The sequence below is a fragment of the Bombina bombina genome, chromosome 3 (genome assembly GCF_027579735.1).
Source record: "Bombina bombina isolate aBomBom1 chromosome 3, aBomBom1.pri, whole genome shotgun sequence".
Taxonomy (NCBI): domain Eukaryota; kingdom Metazoa; phylum Chordata; class Amphibia; order Anura; family Bombinatoridae; genus Bombina; species Bombina bombina.
In genome coordinates, this window is record NC_069501.1 from 1,063,377,174 (window position 1) to 1,063,395,627 (window position 18,454).

The 18,454-nt window shown below is 42.2% G+C and overlaps 1 protein-coding gene across 1 annotated transcript in view; it reads right to left on the minus strand.

Moving 5' to 3' along the window:
• LOC128652613 (eukaryotic translation initiation factor 4B) overlaps positions 1-18,454 on the minus strand; it is a 242,562-nt gene that overhangs the window by 66,572 nt on the left and 157,536 nt on the right. Inside the window, exons 11-13 of the mRNA XM_053705545.1 lie at positions 12,224-12,431; positions 3,491-3,549; positions 3,361-3,400 (exon numbers count right to left, since the gene is read on the minus strand). Coding sequence (XP_053561520.1) covers positions 3,361-3,400; positions 3,491-3,549; positions 12,224-12,431 — 307 coding nt within the window. The remainder of the gene's footprint in view (positions 1-3,360; positions 3,401-3,490; positions 3,550-12,223; positions 12,432-18,454) is intronic.

The window sequence follows — 18,454 nt, forward strand, 5'->3', positions numbered from 1 at the left end:
ATGATGAACAAACAGTTTCCTCTGAATCAGACATGTTTAAACAGACTTAGCAATGAAACTAACAAGCTTGGAAATCACTTTCAATAAGTTTACAAGCAATATAAAAAACGCTGCAGCGCTTCAAAAATACAGATATAATTAAACAATTCTTAACAAGAAGTGTATTATTAGCAGAGGATAGCACCCATTAGCAAAAGGATGATTAACCCCTCAATACCCAAAACGGATAAAACAGATATCAATTAAGATTTAACGCTTTTAATCATAGTCAGCACACTGTCGCAGATCTGCTGTGACTGATTACCTCCCTCACAAATGAAATTTGCAGACCCCTGAGCTCTCTAGAGACGTCCTGGATCAAGGAGGAAGAAGCAGAAAGACTGTGCAATAATTTTAACTGCGCAACAAGGCGCTAAAACAAGGGCCCTCCCACTCCAATCACAACAGTGGGAGCCCTGATATAACGGTTTCCATGCAGAAAAATATGTTAGCCATGTGGGAAAAAATCATGCCCAAAGCGATTTATCACCAAAGTACCTCACAAAAACGAATAACATGCCAGTAAACGTTTTATTAAAAAAACAACATTTTTCAATGTCATGCAAAGCTATCACTAAGCCTGCTACCAGTCGCTACCACTGCAGAGAAGGCTTAAGTATTATTTCAGTGTTAACAGTATTTTCTCAGTCAAATTCTAGTCCCTAGAATATAACTCGACTGCGCATACATTTATCAGCCTGATACCAGTTGCTACTACTGCATTTAAGGCTGTACTTACATCATACGGTAACAGCAGTATTTTCTTAGTCAATTCCATTCCCAGAAAATAAAGTACTGCACATACCTCATTTGCGGAGGACCCCGCATGCTATTCCCAGTTTCTGAAGTTACCCCACTCCTCAGAATGTCGAGAACAGCCAGTGGATCTTAGTTACGCCTGCTAAGATCATAGAAAAAAAACGCAGGCAGTTTCTTCTTCCAAATACTGCCTGAGATAGAAAAACAGCACACTCCGGTGCCATTTAAAATAACAAACTTTTGATTGAAGAATAGTTAAGTAAAAACTCCAGCTCCTCTCGCGACCTTCTTTGTTGAGGGTTGCAAGAGAATGACTGGATATGACATGTGAGGTGAGGAGCTATATAGCAGCTCTGCTTGGGTGATCCTCTTGCAACTTCCTGTTGGGAAGGAGAATATATCCCATAAGTAATGGATGACCCATGGACTGAACACACTTAACAAGAGAAATAGTGTCAACCAGCCTAAATTAGCCCTGTTCTGTAAGCTTGTAATTCCATACTTAGTCTCTGAATAAAGCTTACCCTTCCCTCATGGGGATCTCATCAGTCCTTTTCTAGCATTATCACAGTCTTGTCTAGAAATAAATGACTGAACATACCTTATTGCAGCCTAACCTGCAAACCGTTCCCCCCAACTGAAGTTTTCTGGTACTCCTCAGTCCTTTGTGGGAACAGCAGTGGATTTTCGTTACAACATGCTAAAATAATTTTCCTCCCTGCAGAAATCTTCATCTCTTTTCTGCAGGAGAGTAAATAGTACAAACCGGTACCATTTAAAATAAACTTTTGCTTGTAGAACAAAAACTACAAATCTAACACCACATTCACTTTACCCTTCCGAGAGGGACCCTATTGCTTAGAGCCGGCAAAGAGAATGACTGGGGGGTGGAGCTAGAGGGGGAGCTATATGGACAGCTCTGCTGTGTGCTCTCTTTGCCACTTCCTGTTAGGAAGGAGAATATCCCACAAGTAAAGGATGAATCCGTGGACTGGATACACCTTACAAGAGAAAGTGCAAACCTAGTACTAACTGTATATTGCAAACCAGTTTAAAGCATACTTTTTTTTGTTTCATAATTATTCATTTATTTCATTATAAGCCAGAAGAATGTATTGTTGCACATTCCGGTCTTTGAAACTCTTACGGTGACATAACAGCCATTCATTTACATACATATACTATATGTATACGAATGGTTTTTATCTCACCGTAAGAGTTTCAAAGACCGGAATGTGCAACAATACATTCTTCTGGCTTATAATAAAATAAATGAATAATTATGAAATAAAAAAAAAACGTATGCTTTATTTAAGCTGCTGGTGCCTGTTCGAAGATAGCTGGCACTCTTTATGTCCCTAGTTTGGCCAATTCTTAAGTTATCCTATGTGGTGCTGCTCAGGCTCAGGAATTGCAGCCTACATGGGTCCCGGATCGCGGCAACACAGTACTGAACACACTAAACTTGCACACTGAGTTCAGACGAGAACCGGAAGCAGCCGTGGTCTGAGACTGAAAACCTCTTACCTTAACGGAGTCTCTGCTGTCCGACAGTCACTACGCATATGAGCTTGTCCTATGTCCTGGCAGGTATGGTGTGGAGATGGGGACAACGATGAGACACTTTGCCCCTAATATTACAGTAATGCGCGCATGCGTAACAGCACTCACCCCCGGCACTAGTTCCCTAATTAGATTATAATTGGAGCCGCCAGCGGAGGACCAAGGTAGAGTGGAGGTGTGAAAAGGGACACCAGGAACACAAAAGAAGTAAAATGAAGGCATGAAGGCACCAGAGATAATTTGCACTGATCTGATAAATTACACCGGATGAAGTCTGCTTCTGCTTGCCCGCAGCAGGGCTAAAGGAGGGAAAAAACCACAAGCCCTGCGCCCAGAACTGCTTGTCCCGGGCGTCGGGCGATCGGAATTGCGCATCCCTGTATACACACACACATATATTTGATTGCATAGACCTTTCTGTATATAAAGAAGTTTCATTAAAGAAAAAAAAATACATACAGATTTCATTTTTTTTTTTTTAAACAAATCTTAAGTTATTTGGTTACGTGGATATATTTTCATTTGGATGTAGTTTTCTCTCTCAAAATAAAAGTAGAGTGACTACAAAGACTGCATTTTGTCTCACATTAATGAAAGACAGCTGATCACAGATTGTTTTCCTCTGCATCCTTAACACAGATAGGGATATTATTCCCCTCCAGGCGTTTTGTATACCTCATATCCATGAGGTACAATCAGGTGAGCAGGTCCTTGTTTGGTTTTGTTAAGCTATTGGAATCAAGTATATACTGCATTACATACTGTATATTGTCTCGTGTGTGCTTTTTCCTGTCCTCTACTTTTTCCCTTTAGGTTTTTGGGTTATTAGTGGTTTGGTCTAATCTTATGAATTGCAGCCTTAGACGAGACTGGTTTGTTGAGGAAAAAGCTTTAAACCTTCCAAGAAAGACATTTACCCATGAACAACATGCAGTCTCAACTACTTTTTCAAGCCAACTGTTCAAAACATAAGGGTATAAATCTTAAATGAAAACCTACTTTTCAGAAGCTCTGCCACGGTCCAGTTGGTTTTCATCCACTTTAAAGACAAAATTCAAAGATGTGATTATAATCTCTCAAACACTGAAAATGTTGGCAAATGTTTTAATAATAATTCCAAAAGTATTACCTTTGCGTTGCCCTGCCCCTGAGTGCCGCCTATCAGAGTCTGAATGTCTGTCATTTGCACTGTAAGCAAAATAAAATTAATTTACAATACACTAAGGTGTAAAAACCTGCCTTTGATATGAACTTTTAGTAAATGTGTGCATTTATGTGGAGCTACAGTAGCAAGAAAAACTTTGTGGCTTTCTTCATTGATTTACTTATAAAATGTGGTCCGATCATCCAAGTCACAAATATAGACAAACAATCTAATTAAACTAGTAACAAAAACATTTTTTTGTTGTTGTTTAAGACATTAAGTCGTCATACACAGTGCAGGCTGGAAAAAAGGAAGTGAACTTTTGAGTTAATAAAATCTCCAAAATCTATTTGGTGTCAGGTGTTTCAATTAAGGAAATGAGATTGGAAGTGTGGGATGCACAGATGCCCTGCCCTTTAAATAAAGGCACACAAAGCCCAGTTACTGACAAATCAATTTAGGCAAGATTGGTTAGTATGAACCATGCCTTGATCTTATCAACTTTTGCAGAACCTTAAAAAAGACACAATGTAGAGATGCACAAAGCTGGAAAAGGTTAGAAAAGTTTTGCTAAAGACCTGGGTGTTCATAAATCCACGGTAAGACAAATTGTCTACAAAAGGAGACAATTCAGGACTGTTGCTACTCTACAAGGATTGGGCAGTTTATCCCACTACCAAAACAGCATAGGTAGAGGAGCTCACACAAGCAAGGAACTACCGGAGCTAGCGGAGGAGTGTTTGCAAGGTTTGATGTATAGCCGTTCAGTTGCAGCCTGTCAAACACATCTAGCATCTGACACACCAGCGTGGAAGACTCCACCTATCTTGACCGACATACAGAGGATCTGGTTTTTCTAGCATCCACAGCGGAATCAGCAGGACTCTTTCAGCAAGTACTTTTGGTGGGTCTTGCTTTGCCTACATTGCTGGGACATTACCAGGAATTGTTGTACACATATGACCACCGTGGATATACAGTGGTATAAGTATTTTCAACGCTCACATCTGGACTAATAACTTTTCCGTCGTTTTGTTAGGATATATGGGGATATGTGTTTAACCTTTTGTTATTTTATGTTGATCCTTGGCACATTAAATGCTAACATTATTGTACTAATATCCGTTTGCAGATTCTTCATCAGTGTAGGTGGTTACATTTATTTGTAGCCATCATCTTTGCATTACAGCCATTTAAAAACTAAATTTACTTAAGGACCGGTTATTACTAGATTTTTTGCCCTAATTAACACCTGTGCCCTATTTTAGGAGTTTAATTTACTAATGTTGCTACTCTTCCTAGGAGTCGGTGTCCTGCAAACATCACTCCAAAAGCACAATGGGCAATCCTGAAAGAGGTGAGAAAGAACACAAGGGTAACTGCAAAAGACCTCCAGAAAACTCTACAAACTGTGAAAGTCCTTGCTCATGTGTCCACTATCAAAACACTAAACAAGAATGGTGTTCATGGTAAGACACCACAAAGAAAACCACTGCTTTTAAAAAAAACCAAAAAAAAAAACACCACAACAGCAGCAACAACATTGTGAAATGTCTCAAGTTTGCCCAAGACCACCTAGATGTCCAAAAACCTTTCTGGGAAAATGTGCTGTGGACAAAGTTTAACTTTTTGGCAAAAAGGCCCAACAATATATGTGGATGAAAAAGAACATTTATGCTTTCCTGATAAATGTATTTCTTTTTTGACACGATGAGTGCACGGATCATCTTAATTACTAATGGGATATTCAGCTCCTGGTCAGCAGGAGGAGGCAAAGAGCACCACAGGAGAGCTGTTAAATAGCTCCTCCCTTCCCTCCCCTCATTCGACCGAAGTTAGGAAGAGAAAGGAAAAGCAAAGGTGCAGGTGTCTGAAGTTTACAATAACCCACAACCTGTCTATAAGAACAGGGCGGGCCGTGGACTCATCGTGTCAAAAAAGAAATAAATTTATCAGGTAAGCATACATTTTCTTTTCTTTTTTTAAGACACGATGAGTCCACGGATCATCTTAATTACTAATGGGATTCAATACCGAAGCTAGAGTACACAGATGATACCGGAGGGACAAGACGGAAACGGAAGGCACCACTGCTTGAAGAACCTTTCTCCCAAAAGCGGCCTCAGCCGAGACAAAAGTGTCAAATTTGTAGAACTTTGAAAAAGTGTTAAGAGAAGACCAAGTTGCAGCCTTGCAAATCTGTTCCACAGAAGCTTCATTTTTGAACCCCCATGAGGAAGCAACAGCCCTCGTAGAATGAGCCGTAACTCTCTCGGGAGGCTGCTGTCCAGCAGTCTCATATGCAAAACGTATGATACTCTTCAGCCAAAAAGAAAGAGAAGTAGCCGTAGCTTTCTGTCCCTTGCGTTTTCCTGAGAAAACCACAAACAAAGAAGAAGACTGACAAAAGTCCTTAGTCGCCTGCAGGTAAAACTTTAAAGCACGGACAACGTCCAAATTGTGCAGAAGTCTTTCCTTCTTAGAAGGATTAGGACACAAGGAAGGAACAATGATCTCCTGATTAATGTTCCGATCAGAAACAACCTTAGGAAGAAATCCTAATTTGGTACGTAAAACTACCTTATCTGAATGGAAAATAAGATATGGAGACTCATACTGTAATGCAGAGAGTTCTGACACTTTCCGAGCAGAAGAAATAGCAACAATAAAACTTTCCAAGATAACAACTTAATATCTAAGGAATGCATAGGCTCAAATGGAGCCCCTTGAAGAACTTTGAGAACTAAATTAAGACTTCATGGAGGAGTAACTGGTTTGAACACAGGCCTGATCCTGACCAAGGCCTGACAGAACGATTGTACATCTGGAACATCCGCCAGACGTTTGTGTAACAAAATAGAGAAGGCTGAGATTTGCCCCTTTAGAGAACTCGTCGATAAACCTTTCTCCAAACCCTCTTGGAGAAAGGACAACATTCTAGGAATCCTAACTCTACTCCATGAGTAGCCCTTGGATTCACACCAATCGAGATATTTACACCAAATTTTTTGGTAAATCCTTCTAGTAACAGGCTTACGAGCCTGAATCATGGTCTCTATGACAGAGTCAGAAAAACCCCGCTTGGATAAAATTAAGCGTTAAATCTCCAAGCAGTTTGCTTCAGAAAAACTAGATTTGGGTGAAGGAAGAGCCCCTGAATCAGAAGGTCTTTCCTCAACGGAAGTCTCCAAGGTGGTAGAGATGTCATCTCCACCAGATCTGCATACCAAATCCTGCGAGGCCAGGTCGGTGTTATGAGGATCACCAAGGTCCTCTCCTGTTTGATTTGAGCAATTACTCTAGGAAGAAGAGCAAACAGAGGAAACAGGTATGCTAGATTGAAATTCCAAGGGGCAGCCAGAGCATCTATCAGTTCCGCCTGGGGGTCCCTGGATCTCGACACGTATCTCGGGAGCTTGGCATTTTGTCGCGATGCCATGAGATCTAATACCGGCTGACACCACTTGAGAATCAGGCTGGAAAACACTTCCGGATGGAGTTCTCACTCCCCCGGATGAAAGGTCTGCCTGCTCAGGAAATCCGCCTCCCAGTTGTCCACCCCTGGGATGTGGATCGCCGACAAACGGCAAGAATGGGCCTCTGCCCATTTAATTATTTTGGATACCTCTGTCATTGCCAAGGAACTCCTCGTTCCTCCCTGATGATTGATGTAGGCCACTGACATTATGTTGTCCGACCTGATAAACTGTACCGAGGCTAACTGGGGCCAGGCCAGAAGAGCATTGTAGATCGCTCTCAGTTCCAGAATGTTTATGGGTAAAACAGACTTTGACTGGGTCCATATTCCCTGAGCTTTAGAGAGCCCCAGACTGCTCCCCACCCTAGAAGGCTGGCATCTGTTACAATCACCCAAGATGGTCTGCGAAAGCATGTTCCCTGGGAGATGATGATCCAGAGACAACCACCAATGTAGAGAGTCCCTTGTCTCCTGCTCCAGAAGAAGTCGAGGAGACCGACTAAGGAGACCGAAGTCCGAATAATCTCCGTTCCACTGTCTCAGTCAGTTTAACTACAGAGCTCTGAGATGGAAGCGAGCAAACGGGATTATGTCCATTGTCGCCACCATCAGCCCAATTAACTCCATGCACTGAGCCACTGATGCTCGAGGAGTGGACTGAAGGGCTAGACAAGTATTGATTATTTTTAATTTCCTGACTTCTGTCAGAAAAATCTTCATAGACAGAGAGTCTATTATGGTTCCTAAGAAAGTTACCCTTGTGTTTGGAACTAAGGAACGGTTTTCTAAATTTACCTTCCATCCATGGGATCTTAGGAAGGACAACACCAAGTCTGTTTGGGATCTTGCTAGCTGAAAGGATGTCGCCTGAACTAGAACGTCATCCAGATAAGGCGCCACTGCAATGCCTTTTGATCGAAGCACCGCCAACAGAGATCCCAGAACCTTTGCGAATACCTGTGGCAAGACCGAAAGGAAGAGCCACAAACTAGAAGTGTTTGTCCAGAAAGGCAAACCTTAAGAACTTGTGATGATCACTGTGAATGGGAACATGTAGATACGCGTCCTTTAAATCCACTGTTCTCATAAATTGACCCTCCTGGATCAATGGAACGAATTGTTTCCATCTTGATGGACGGTACCCTGATAAAACTTGTTTAGACTCTTGAGGTATAAAATTGGCCTGAAGGTTTCCTCTTTTTTGGGAACCACAAACAGATTGGAATAAAACCCCAGACCCTGGTTCTGAATTGGAAGAACGCCTCTCTCTTTGTCTGGTCTGCAGATAATCTTGAAAGTAGAAATCTGCCTCTGGGAGGAAAAACCTTGAACTCCAGTTTGTATCCCTGAGACACTATTTCTATTGCCCAGGTATCCTGGACATCCCCAACCCAGGCTTGAATGAAGAAGGAAAGTCTGCCCACTACCAGATCCGGTCCCGGATCGGGGGCATGCCCTTCATGCTGTCTTGATATCACTAACCGGCTTCTTGGACTGTTTTCCTTTGTTCCAAGAGAGGGTCTCCATGTAGGCTTAGACTGTACATGCTTAGAGGAGGAAGATTCCTTTGAAATTTCGAAAGGAACGAAAATTGCTCTGTCGTTATTTTGGTTTATTTCTCTTATCTTGAGGGAGAAGATGACACTTGCCTCCCGTGATATCAGAATTAATCTCCTTCAGATTAGGTCTGAACAAGGTCTTACCTTGTAAGGAATAGCTAGAAGTTTAGACTTGGATGACACATCCGCAGACCAAGGTTTTAACCATAAAGCTCTGAGAGCTAAAAATAGAGAAACTCGATATCTTAGCTCCAAATTTGATAACTTGAAGGGAAGCATCCGAAATAAAGGCATTAGCTAGCTTAAGAGCTTTTATCCTATCTTTGATCTCATCCAAAGAAGTCTATGTCCTGAGGGCCTCAGACAGTGCATCAAACCAATATGCCGCCGCACTAGTGACGGTGGCAATTCACACAGCCGGTTGCCACTGCAGATCCTGGTGTACATAAATCTTCTTGAGTAACCCCTCTAACTTCTTATCCATAGGATCTTTGGAAGCACAACTATCCTCTATGATAATAGTAGTTCTCTTAGCTAAGGTGGAGACGGCTCCTTCTACCTTAGGAGCAGTTTGCCAAGCCTCTAACAGAATCGGCTACTGGAAACATTTTCTTAAAAATAGGAGAGGGAGAGAAAGGGATGCCCGGTCTCTCCCACTCCTTAGCAATGATTTCAGTAGCTCTTTTAGGAACTGGAAATACATCTGTGTAGGAAGGAACCTCAAAATATCTGTCCAGTTTACTAGACTTCTGAGGGACAACCACCACTGTGGAGTCACTATCGTCCAAGGTAACCAAAACCTCCCTGAGTAACAGACTGAGGCGATCAAGTTTAAATCTGAAAGATACCACCTCCGAGTCCGGTACCCTCCTCTTCAGGTCGTTGGGAGGATACCTCCGAAACTGCAACAATTGCATCCGAAACCTTGCTTACTGAATGTCTGGCTTTCCTCTTACGTTTGCTCTGCTTCATTGGAAAGGCAGAGCATCAGAAATAGTAGAAGACATGAGAGAAGCTACGTCTTGTAAAGAAATCCCAGAAGGGACTATAGCTGAAGCGCAGGGCACTGCTTGTGAGGGCGGTAAAATTTAGGACGCTTGGGGAGAAAGCTGTGGCATAAATTGACCCTCATTAGACTCTTGGAGAACATCTGCCTTAGAGGAGACTGGCTCTGAAAAAATCTTTTCCCTATAACTCAAAGTCCTTTTAATACATGAAGGACAGAAAGGGATTGGTGGTTCCACATTAGCGTCAAAACATAAAGAGCAGGTGACATCTTGCAAGTGCCCTTGGTCCATGCTTGCTCACAATTTGCCAAATAGTAAACAAAAATTATCAAAAGTATTTGCAAATATTAATTATAAAAAACATTACTGTCTCTTTAAATTCAAAACAGTCTTATTTCTTTTTACTGCAGATTGTTAGTTTAAAAACGGTTTCCTTTTTTACTGCAAAAACGCTCAGTTTAAATCAACAAAAAATCCACCTCTGCACCTCCGCACTCTGCTGAAGTGCTCCTACCTGACTGAAGATAGCTAGAGTTCCCTCTCTTCAGACGATCCATCTTGGCAATGCCTTGCTTTGACAACAACGCTACTGAGAAAAAAAGGAAATACAGTGTCTGCACTAGCAATGCATGCTTTCACCATGCGACTCTAGAACAGACCAGATAAATCCCTTCTGATGTCGCACTTCCCTCAGCCTCTCTGAACTGAAGCGCTACGAAAGTGGCGCGCAAAAACCGAAAGGACTGGCTATAGTGGGCGTAAACCTATCCCGTCCTATTCAATGACTGAACATTTACGTAGAATAGTGAAACGACCAGAGCCATCTAATTTATACAGCTATGTCCAGCCCCAGTGCCTTTTTACGGCAGATCGTTGCTACATAACACTGCCCAATTACTTTTCCCTAAGCAAAGTCTTGAACGTCCCAACATAAAAGAGCTACTTTCCTACAGAGCCCCTTATGTTCAGCGTGTGCTCACTGAAATTCTGAGTCCTTATTCCCCAGAAACTTAAGGTAGCACTTACCTTGACTTCTGCCTGGCAGCAAAGAAGCTCTCAGGCTTGAGAGGTCCTCTCCCTCACATCGACCTGAGGAAAATAAAATGCTGAGTCAATGAATACCTCAGACTGAAGGATATAGGGCAGCAAGAAAATATGGAAGGTGCAGTGAGAATTATGTCCCACAAGTTCCCATTGCTCTAAAGCCACCAAGGCTCTACTAAAGAGGTTATATGGACTACGGCTACACCCTAAAACAAAGCAGCACATCTTGCACTGCTTTAAAAAATAATAAACTTGATTAAAGAATCTATACTAACACTTCACTTTACCTCTTCCTATCACTAACGTAGGCAAAGAGAATGACTGGAGTGGGAGGGAAGGGAGGGGCTATTTAACAGCTCCGCTGTGGTGCTCTTTGCCTCCTCCTGCTGAACAGGAGGTGAATATCCCATTAGTAATTAAGATGATCCGTGGACTCATCCTATCTTAAAAAAGAAAAGGGCAATTCACACCAACACCTCAACCCAACAGTGAAACTGTGTAAGGAGCATCAATAGTTTGGGGCTGTTTGCTGCCTCAGGACCTGGATGCAATCATTGCGGGAACAATTAATTCAAAAGTGTTACAAAATTTTACAGGAGAGTGTCAGGGCAGCTGTAAATGACCTCAAGCTAAAGAGAGGCTGGGTGGTAAAAAAAAAAAAAGACAACAACACAATTCACACAAGTAAATTAACTAAACAATGGCTTAAAATGAAGATTTCTGTTTTAGAATGGCCAAGTCAGAGTCCTGAAATTAACCCAACTGAGATGCTGTGGCATGAACTGATAAGGGCTATGCAATCAAGACAACCCAGAAATATTTATGAACAATTCATCCTAGACGTTGTGCAAGTCTTCTAAGCAGCTACAAGAAACGTTTGGTGGAGGTTGTTGCTGCTAAAGGAGGATCTACAAGTTAAATTCAAATGTTCACTTTTACATGCCTGGGATGCGGATGATTACTCAATGTCTTCAATAAAAAATTTGAAAAGTACAACTGCTTTCATGTTATTAGTTTAGTCAGATTGTGTTCGTCTATAATTGTGATTAAGATCAGATCACATTTTATGAGTAACCAAGGCAGAAAAAAAAAAAAAAATTCAAAGTGTTGACAAACTTTTTTTTGCAACTGTAAAGTTAATGAAAATATTTAAAAGGTTGCAAAGATTTTAAAGTTAATTATAAATATGTAAAGAGGGCTCAATTGCATATAGCTGTTAAGTGGGGTGCTTCAGGCTTTCTGTGTCAGCTGCTAGGAATTTGATTTACTGTTCCTACAGACTGCATTTTTTTTTTTTAATTGTATTTATTTTACACCCACCACATATTATACTGCCCCCATCTAAATTAACACTTTCAGACTCCTAAATGGTTGGCCTTCCTAGATTCTGAACATGTCTGCCAAGCTCTGACATAGAGCTGTTTAAAAGTACACAATTATTCATAAATGTTAGTTTTATAGAAAAGATTGCATTTTTTTTTTAAATGCAGAGCAGCCCAGAGATACCCCACATGTACAGAGAAAGCAGAAGATTTGTATCAGATCAAAGGAATTCATTTTTTATATTTTAACACGTAATTTATTGTTTGTGAAGATGCAAGCGGGTAGACTCTCCTAATGTTACACCTACCTCTGGGAGGATTCTGAGCTTATTGAACGTGAGGGAGGAGCTGTACTGCGTTTAACCCAAGCATTCTCCTTTGGTGGAGGGGCTGGCATCACTTTAAGTGGCGGCTGTGCCTCTGATTTGGGAGATTTTGAGCTTGGAGAATGAACTTCCTCATCCTTTCCAAACACTTCATTCTCCACGGACTTCTCACTTTCCCTTCTTCGAGAAACTAAAGAAATGAGAGCACAACAGTTCACTGTCAATGTAAATATACACATATACACACACACAAAATGCTATAGCCACCATATTTAAAGTTAAAAGATTTATTAGTGTATCAGTTTAATGTGATTTTTTTTCTTCTTTTCTTTAATGTGTTCCGAATGATGCATTTTACCTGCTGGACTGTTTTAAATTGTTATTTTGCTATTTGAAATAGCTGTTCTTGCTTTTGGAAGCCCAACTTTACTGAACATTTCAGTACTTAAAAGGGACATGACACCCAAATGTTAAAGCAATTGAAAGTAATGCGGCATAGCTGTAAAAAGCTGGCTAGAAAATATCACCTGAACATCTCTATGAAGAAAAGGAAGATATTCACCTCACTCCACTCCATTGTAATGGGACTTTAAGCAGCCAATCAGGATAGTAGTCCCAGGACTTGCAAGGGAGCGTGCATCTGGCATGTGTATGCATTTACATGTTATTTCCCTATTCAGTTTAGGGTAGTTTACAATGAAATCTCTTGAGGTTTCAGGGAAATCTCATGAGATCACAGTATAGCATGACTTCATCAATGATGGGCTGTTTTTTTTACCCTTCAACCTGCAGCTGGACAGTAGCTGATGTATAACTTACCAGAGAACTTACACTTGTAAGCTGAAGAAATGCTGAGGTAAGATATCTTCCTCTTCTTACATAGAGATGTTCAGGTGATCTTTTCTGGTCTGCTTTTTACAGTTATGCTGCATCACTTTCAAGTGATTTAGCATATGGGTATTATGTCCGTTTAACTACTGGTTATAGAAAAGCCATGTAAACAAGAGTATACTAAAATGCCGATTTCCCCCATTGTTTCCCCTAAGAATTGGCCTCACTGTGTATAAAGAATTAAAGGGACATTGTACAATAGATTTTTCTTTGCATACATTTTTTGTAGATGATACATTTATATAGCCCATATGGGTGTGTTTTTGTAAAAATGTATAGTTCTGCTTATTTTTTTAATAACATTGTGATAATTTTCAGATTCTTAAGTACCACAGTGTCAGATGTATACACACGTTTACAGACTCCTGATGGCTCCTGTTTATGTTATCTGTCTTTTCATATGCAGGGAAGGGGGGGTGTATGCTATCGTTTTTCCCAGCCCCTTTCACTGGGTGTCCCAGTCAACCTCATCAACAGTGCTAAACTGAGCTTCTAATTAAGTTTTTAAATGGTTTTATGCAAAAATTCTAGATCAGTATCAGTGCATAGTCTTCTTTATAGTTCTGTCTATTACATGCAGTTATATGAAAAACAGAATTTATGTTTACCTGATAAATTACTTTCTCCAACGGTGTGTCCGGTCCACGGCGTCATCCTTACTTGTGGGATATTCTCCTCCCCAACAGGAAATGGCAAAGAGCCCAGCAAAGCTGGTCACATGATCCCTCCTAGGCTCCGCCTACCCCAGTCATTCGACCGACGTTAAGGAGGAATATTTGCATAGGAGAAACCATATGTTACCGTGGTGACTGTAGTTAAAGAAAATAAATTATCAGACCTGATTAAAAAAAAAAACCAGGGCGGGCCGTGGACCGGACACACCCTTGGAGAAAGTAATTTATCAGGTAAACATAAATTCTGTTTTCTCCAACATAGGTGTGTCCGGTCCACGGCGTCATCCTTACTTGTGGGAACCAATACCAAAGCTTTAGGACACGGATGAAGGGAGGGAGCAAATCAGGTCACCTAAATGGAAGGCACCACGGCTTGCAAAACCTTTCTCCCAAAAATAGCCTCAGAAGAAGCAAAAGTATCAAATTTGTAAAATTTAGAAAAAGTGTGCAGTGAAGACCAAGTCACTGCCTTACATATCTGATCAACAGAAGCCTCGTTCTTGAAGGCCCATGTGGAAGCCACAGCCCTAGTGGAGTGAGCTGTGATTCTTTCAGGAGGCTGCCGTCCGGCAGTCTCATAAGCCAATCGGATAATGCTTTTAATCCAGAAGGAGAGAGAGGTAGAAGTTGCTTTTTGACCTCTCCGTTTACCAGAATAAACAACAAACAAAGACAAAGTTTGTCTGAAATCCTTAGTAGCTGCTAAGTAAAATTTGAGAGCACGAACTACATCCAAGTTGTGCAACAAACGTTCCTTCTTTGAAACTGGATTAGGACACAAAGAAGGCACAACTATCTCCTGGTTAATGTTTTTGTTAGAAACAACTTTTGGAAGAAAACCAGGTTTAGTACGCAAAACCACCTTATCTGCATGGAACACCAGATAAGGAGAAGAACACTGCAGAGCAGATAATTCTGAAACTCTTCTAGCAGAAGAAATTGCAACCAAAAACAAAACTTTCCAAGATAATAACTTAATATCAACGGAATGTAAGGGTTCAAACGGAACCCCCTAAAGAACTGAAAGAACTAGGTTGAGACTCCAAGGAGGAGTCAAAATTTTGTAAACAGGCTTGATTCTAACCAGAGCCTGAACAAAGGCTAGAACATCTGGCACAGCTGCCAGCTTTTTGTGAAGTAACACAGACAAGGCAGAAATCTGTCCCATCAAGGAACTTGCAGATAATCCTTTTTCCAATCCTTCTCGAAGGAAGGATAGACTCTTAGGAATCTTAACCTTGTCCCAAGGGAATCCTGCAGATTCACACCAACAGATATACCAAATTATGTGGTAATTTTTCTGGTTACAGGCTTTCAGGCCTGAACAAGAGTATTAATAACAGAATCTGAGAACCCTCGCTTTGATAAGATCAAGCGTTCAATCTCCAAGCAGTCAGCTGGAGTGGGTCGAACGGACCTAGAACAAGAAGGTCTCGTCTCAAAGGTAGCTTCCATGGTGGAGCCGATGACATATTCACCAGATCTGCATACCAAGTCCTGCGTGGCCACGCAGGAGCTATCAAAATCACCGACGCCCTCTCCTGATTGATCCTGGCTACCAGCCTGGGGATGAGAGGAAACGGCGGGAACACATAAGCTAGTTTGAAGGTCCAAGGTGCTACTAGTGCATCCACTAGAGCCGCCTTGGGATCCCTGGATCTGTACCCGTAGTAAGGAACTCTGAAGTTCTGACGAGAGGCCATCAGATCCATGTCTGGAATGCCCCACGGTTGAGTGACTTGGGCAAAGATTTCCGGATGGAGTTCCCACTCCCCCGGATGCAATGTCTGACGACTCAGAAAATCCGCTTCCCAATTTTCCACTCCTGGGATGTGGATAGCAGACAGGTGGCAGGAGTGAGACTCCGCCCATAGAATGATTTTGGTCACTTCTTCCATCGCTAGGGAACTCCTTGTTCCCCCCTGATGGTTGATGTATGAACTTGGCCCTCGCTAGCTGAGGCCAAGCTTTGAGAGCATTGAATATCGCTCTCAGTTCCAGAATATTTATCGGTAGAAGAGATTCTACCCGAGACCAAAGACCCTGAGCTTTCAGGGATCCCCAGACCGCGCCCCAGCCCATCAGACTGGCGTCGGTCGTGACAATGACCCACTCTGGTCTGCGGAAGGTCATCCCTTGTGACAGGTTGTCCAGGGACAGCCACCAACGGAATGAGTCTCTGGTCCTCTGATTTACTTGTATCTTCGGAGACAAGTCTGAATAGTCCCCATTCCACTGACTGAGCATGAACAGTTGTAATGGTCTTAGATGAATGCGCACAAAAGGAACTATGTCCATTGCCGCTACCATCAAACCTATCACTTCCATGCACTGCGCTATGGAAGGAAGAGGAACGGAATGAAGTATCCGACAAGAGTCTAGAAGTTTTGTTTTTCTGGCTTCTGTCAGAAAAATCCTCATTTCTAAGGAGTCTATTATAGTTCCCAAGAAGGGAACCCTCGTTGACGGAGATAGAGAACTCTTTTCCACGTTCACTTTCCATCCGTGAGATCTGAGAAAGGCCAGGACAATGTCCGTGTGAGCCTTTACTTGAGGAAGGGACGACGCTCGAATCAGAATGTCGTCCAAGTAAGGTACTACAGCAATGCCCCTTGGTCTTAGCACCGCCAGAAGGGACCCTAGTACCTATGAGAAAATCCTAGGAGCAGTGGCTAATCCGAAAGAAAACGCCACGAACTGGAAATGCTTGTCCAGGAATTCAAACCTTAGGAACCGATGATGTTCCTTGTGGATAGGAATATGTAGATACGCATCCTTGAAATCCACCTTGGTCATGAATTGACCTTCCTGGATGGAAGGAAGGAGTGTTCGAATGGTTTCCATCTTGAACGATGGAACCTTGAGAAACTTGTTCAAGATCTTGAGATCTAAGATTGGTCTGAACGTTCCCTCTTTTTTGGGAACTATGAACGGATAGGAGTAGAACCCCATCCCTTGTTCTACTAATGGAACAGGATGAATCACTCCCATTTTTAGCAGGTCTTCTACCCAATGTAAGAATGCCTGTCTTCTTATGTGATCTGAAGACAACTGAGACCTGTGGAACCTCCCCCTTGGAGGAAGCCCCTTGAACTCCAGAGAATAACCTTGGGAGACTATTTCTAGCGCCCAAGGATCCAGAACATCTCTTGCCCCAGCCTGAGCGAAGAGAGAGAGTCTGCCCCCCACCAGATCCGGTCCCGGATCGGGGGCCCGCATTTCATGCTGTCTTGGTAGCAGTGGCAGGTTTCCTGGCCTGCTTTCCTTTGTTCCAGCCTTGCATAGGTCTCCAGGCTGGATTGGCTTGAGAAGTATTACCTTCCTGCTTAGAGGACGTAGCCCTTGGGGCTGATCCGTTTCTGCGAAAGGGACGAAACTTAGGTTTATTTTTTGGTCTTGAAAAGACCTATCCTGAGGAAGGGCGTGGCCCTTGCCCCCAGTGATATCAGAGATAATCTCTTTCAAGTCAGGGCCAAAGGGTGTTTTCCCCTTGAAAGGAATGTCAAGCAATTTGTTCTTGGAAGACGCATCCGCTGCCCAAGATTTTAACCAAAGCGCTCTGCGCCACAATAGCAAACCCAGAATTTTTTCGCCGCTAACCTAGCCAATTGCAAGGTGGCGTCTAGGGTGAAAGAATTAGCCAATTTAAGAGCACGAATTCTGTCCATAATCTCCTCATAAGAAGAAGAATTACTAATAATCGCCTTTCCTAGCTCATCAAACTAGAAACACGCGGCTGCAGTGACAGGGACAATGCATGCAATTGGTTGTAGAAGGGAACCTTGCTGAACAAACATCTTTAGCAGACCTTCTAATTTTTTATCCATAGGATCTTGGAAAGCACAACTATCTTCTATGGGTATAGTGGCGCGCTTGTGTAGAGTAGAAACCGCCCCCTCGACCTTGGGGACTGTCTGCCATCAGTCCTTTCTGGGGTCGACTATAGGAAAACAATTTTATAAATATGGGGGGAGGTACTAAAGGTATACCGGGCCTGTCCCATTCTTTACTAACAATGTACGCCACCCGCTTGGATATAGGAAAAGCTTCGGGGGGCCCCAGGGCCTCTAAGAACTTTTCCATTTTACATAGTGGTTCTGGAATGACCAGATAATCACAATCATCCAAATTGGATAACACCTCCTTAAGCAGAGCGCGGAGATGTTCCAACTTAAATTTAAAAGTAATCACATCAGGTTCAGCTTATTGAGAAATCTTTCCTGAATCTGAAATTTCTCCCTGGCCCCCTCAGACTGGTGTAGGGGCCCTTCAGAAACCATATCATCAGCGTTCTCATGCTCTACAGAATTTTCTAAAACAGAGCAGTCGCGCTTTCACTGATAAGTGGGCATATTGGCTAAAATGTTTTTGATAGAATTATCCATTACAGCCGTTAAATGTTGCATAGTAAGGAGTATTGGCGCACTAGATGTACTAGGGGCCTCCTGTATGGGCAAGACTGGTGTAGACGAAGGAGGGGATGATGCAGTACCATGCTTACTCCCCTCACTTGAGGAATCATCTTGGGCATCATTTTTACTAAAAAATTTTTATGACATAAAATACATATAGTTAAATGAGAAGGAACCTTGGTTTCCCCACAGTCAGAACACAATCTATCTGGTAGTTCAGACATTGTAAACAGGCA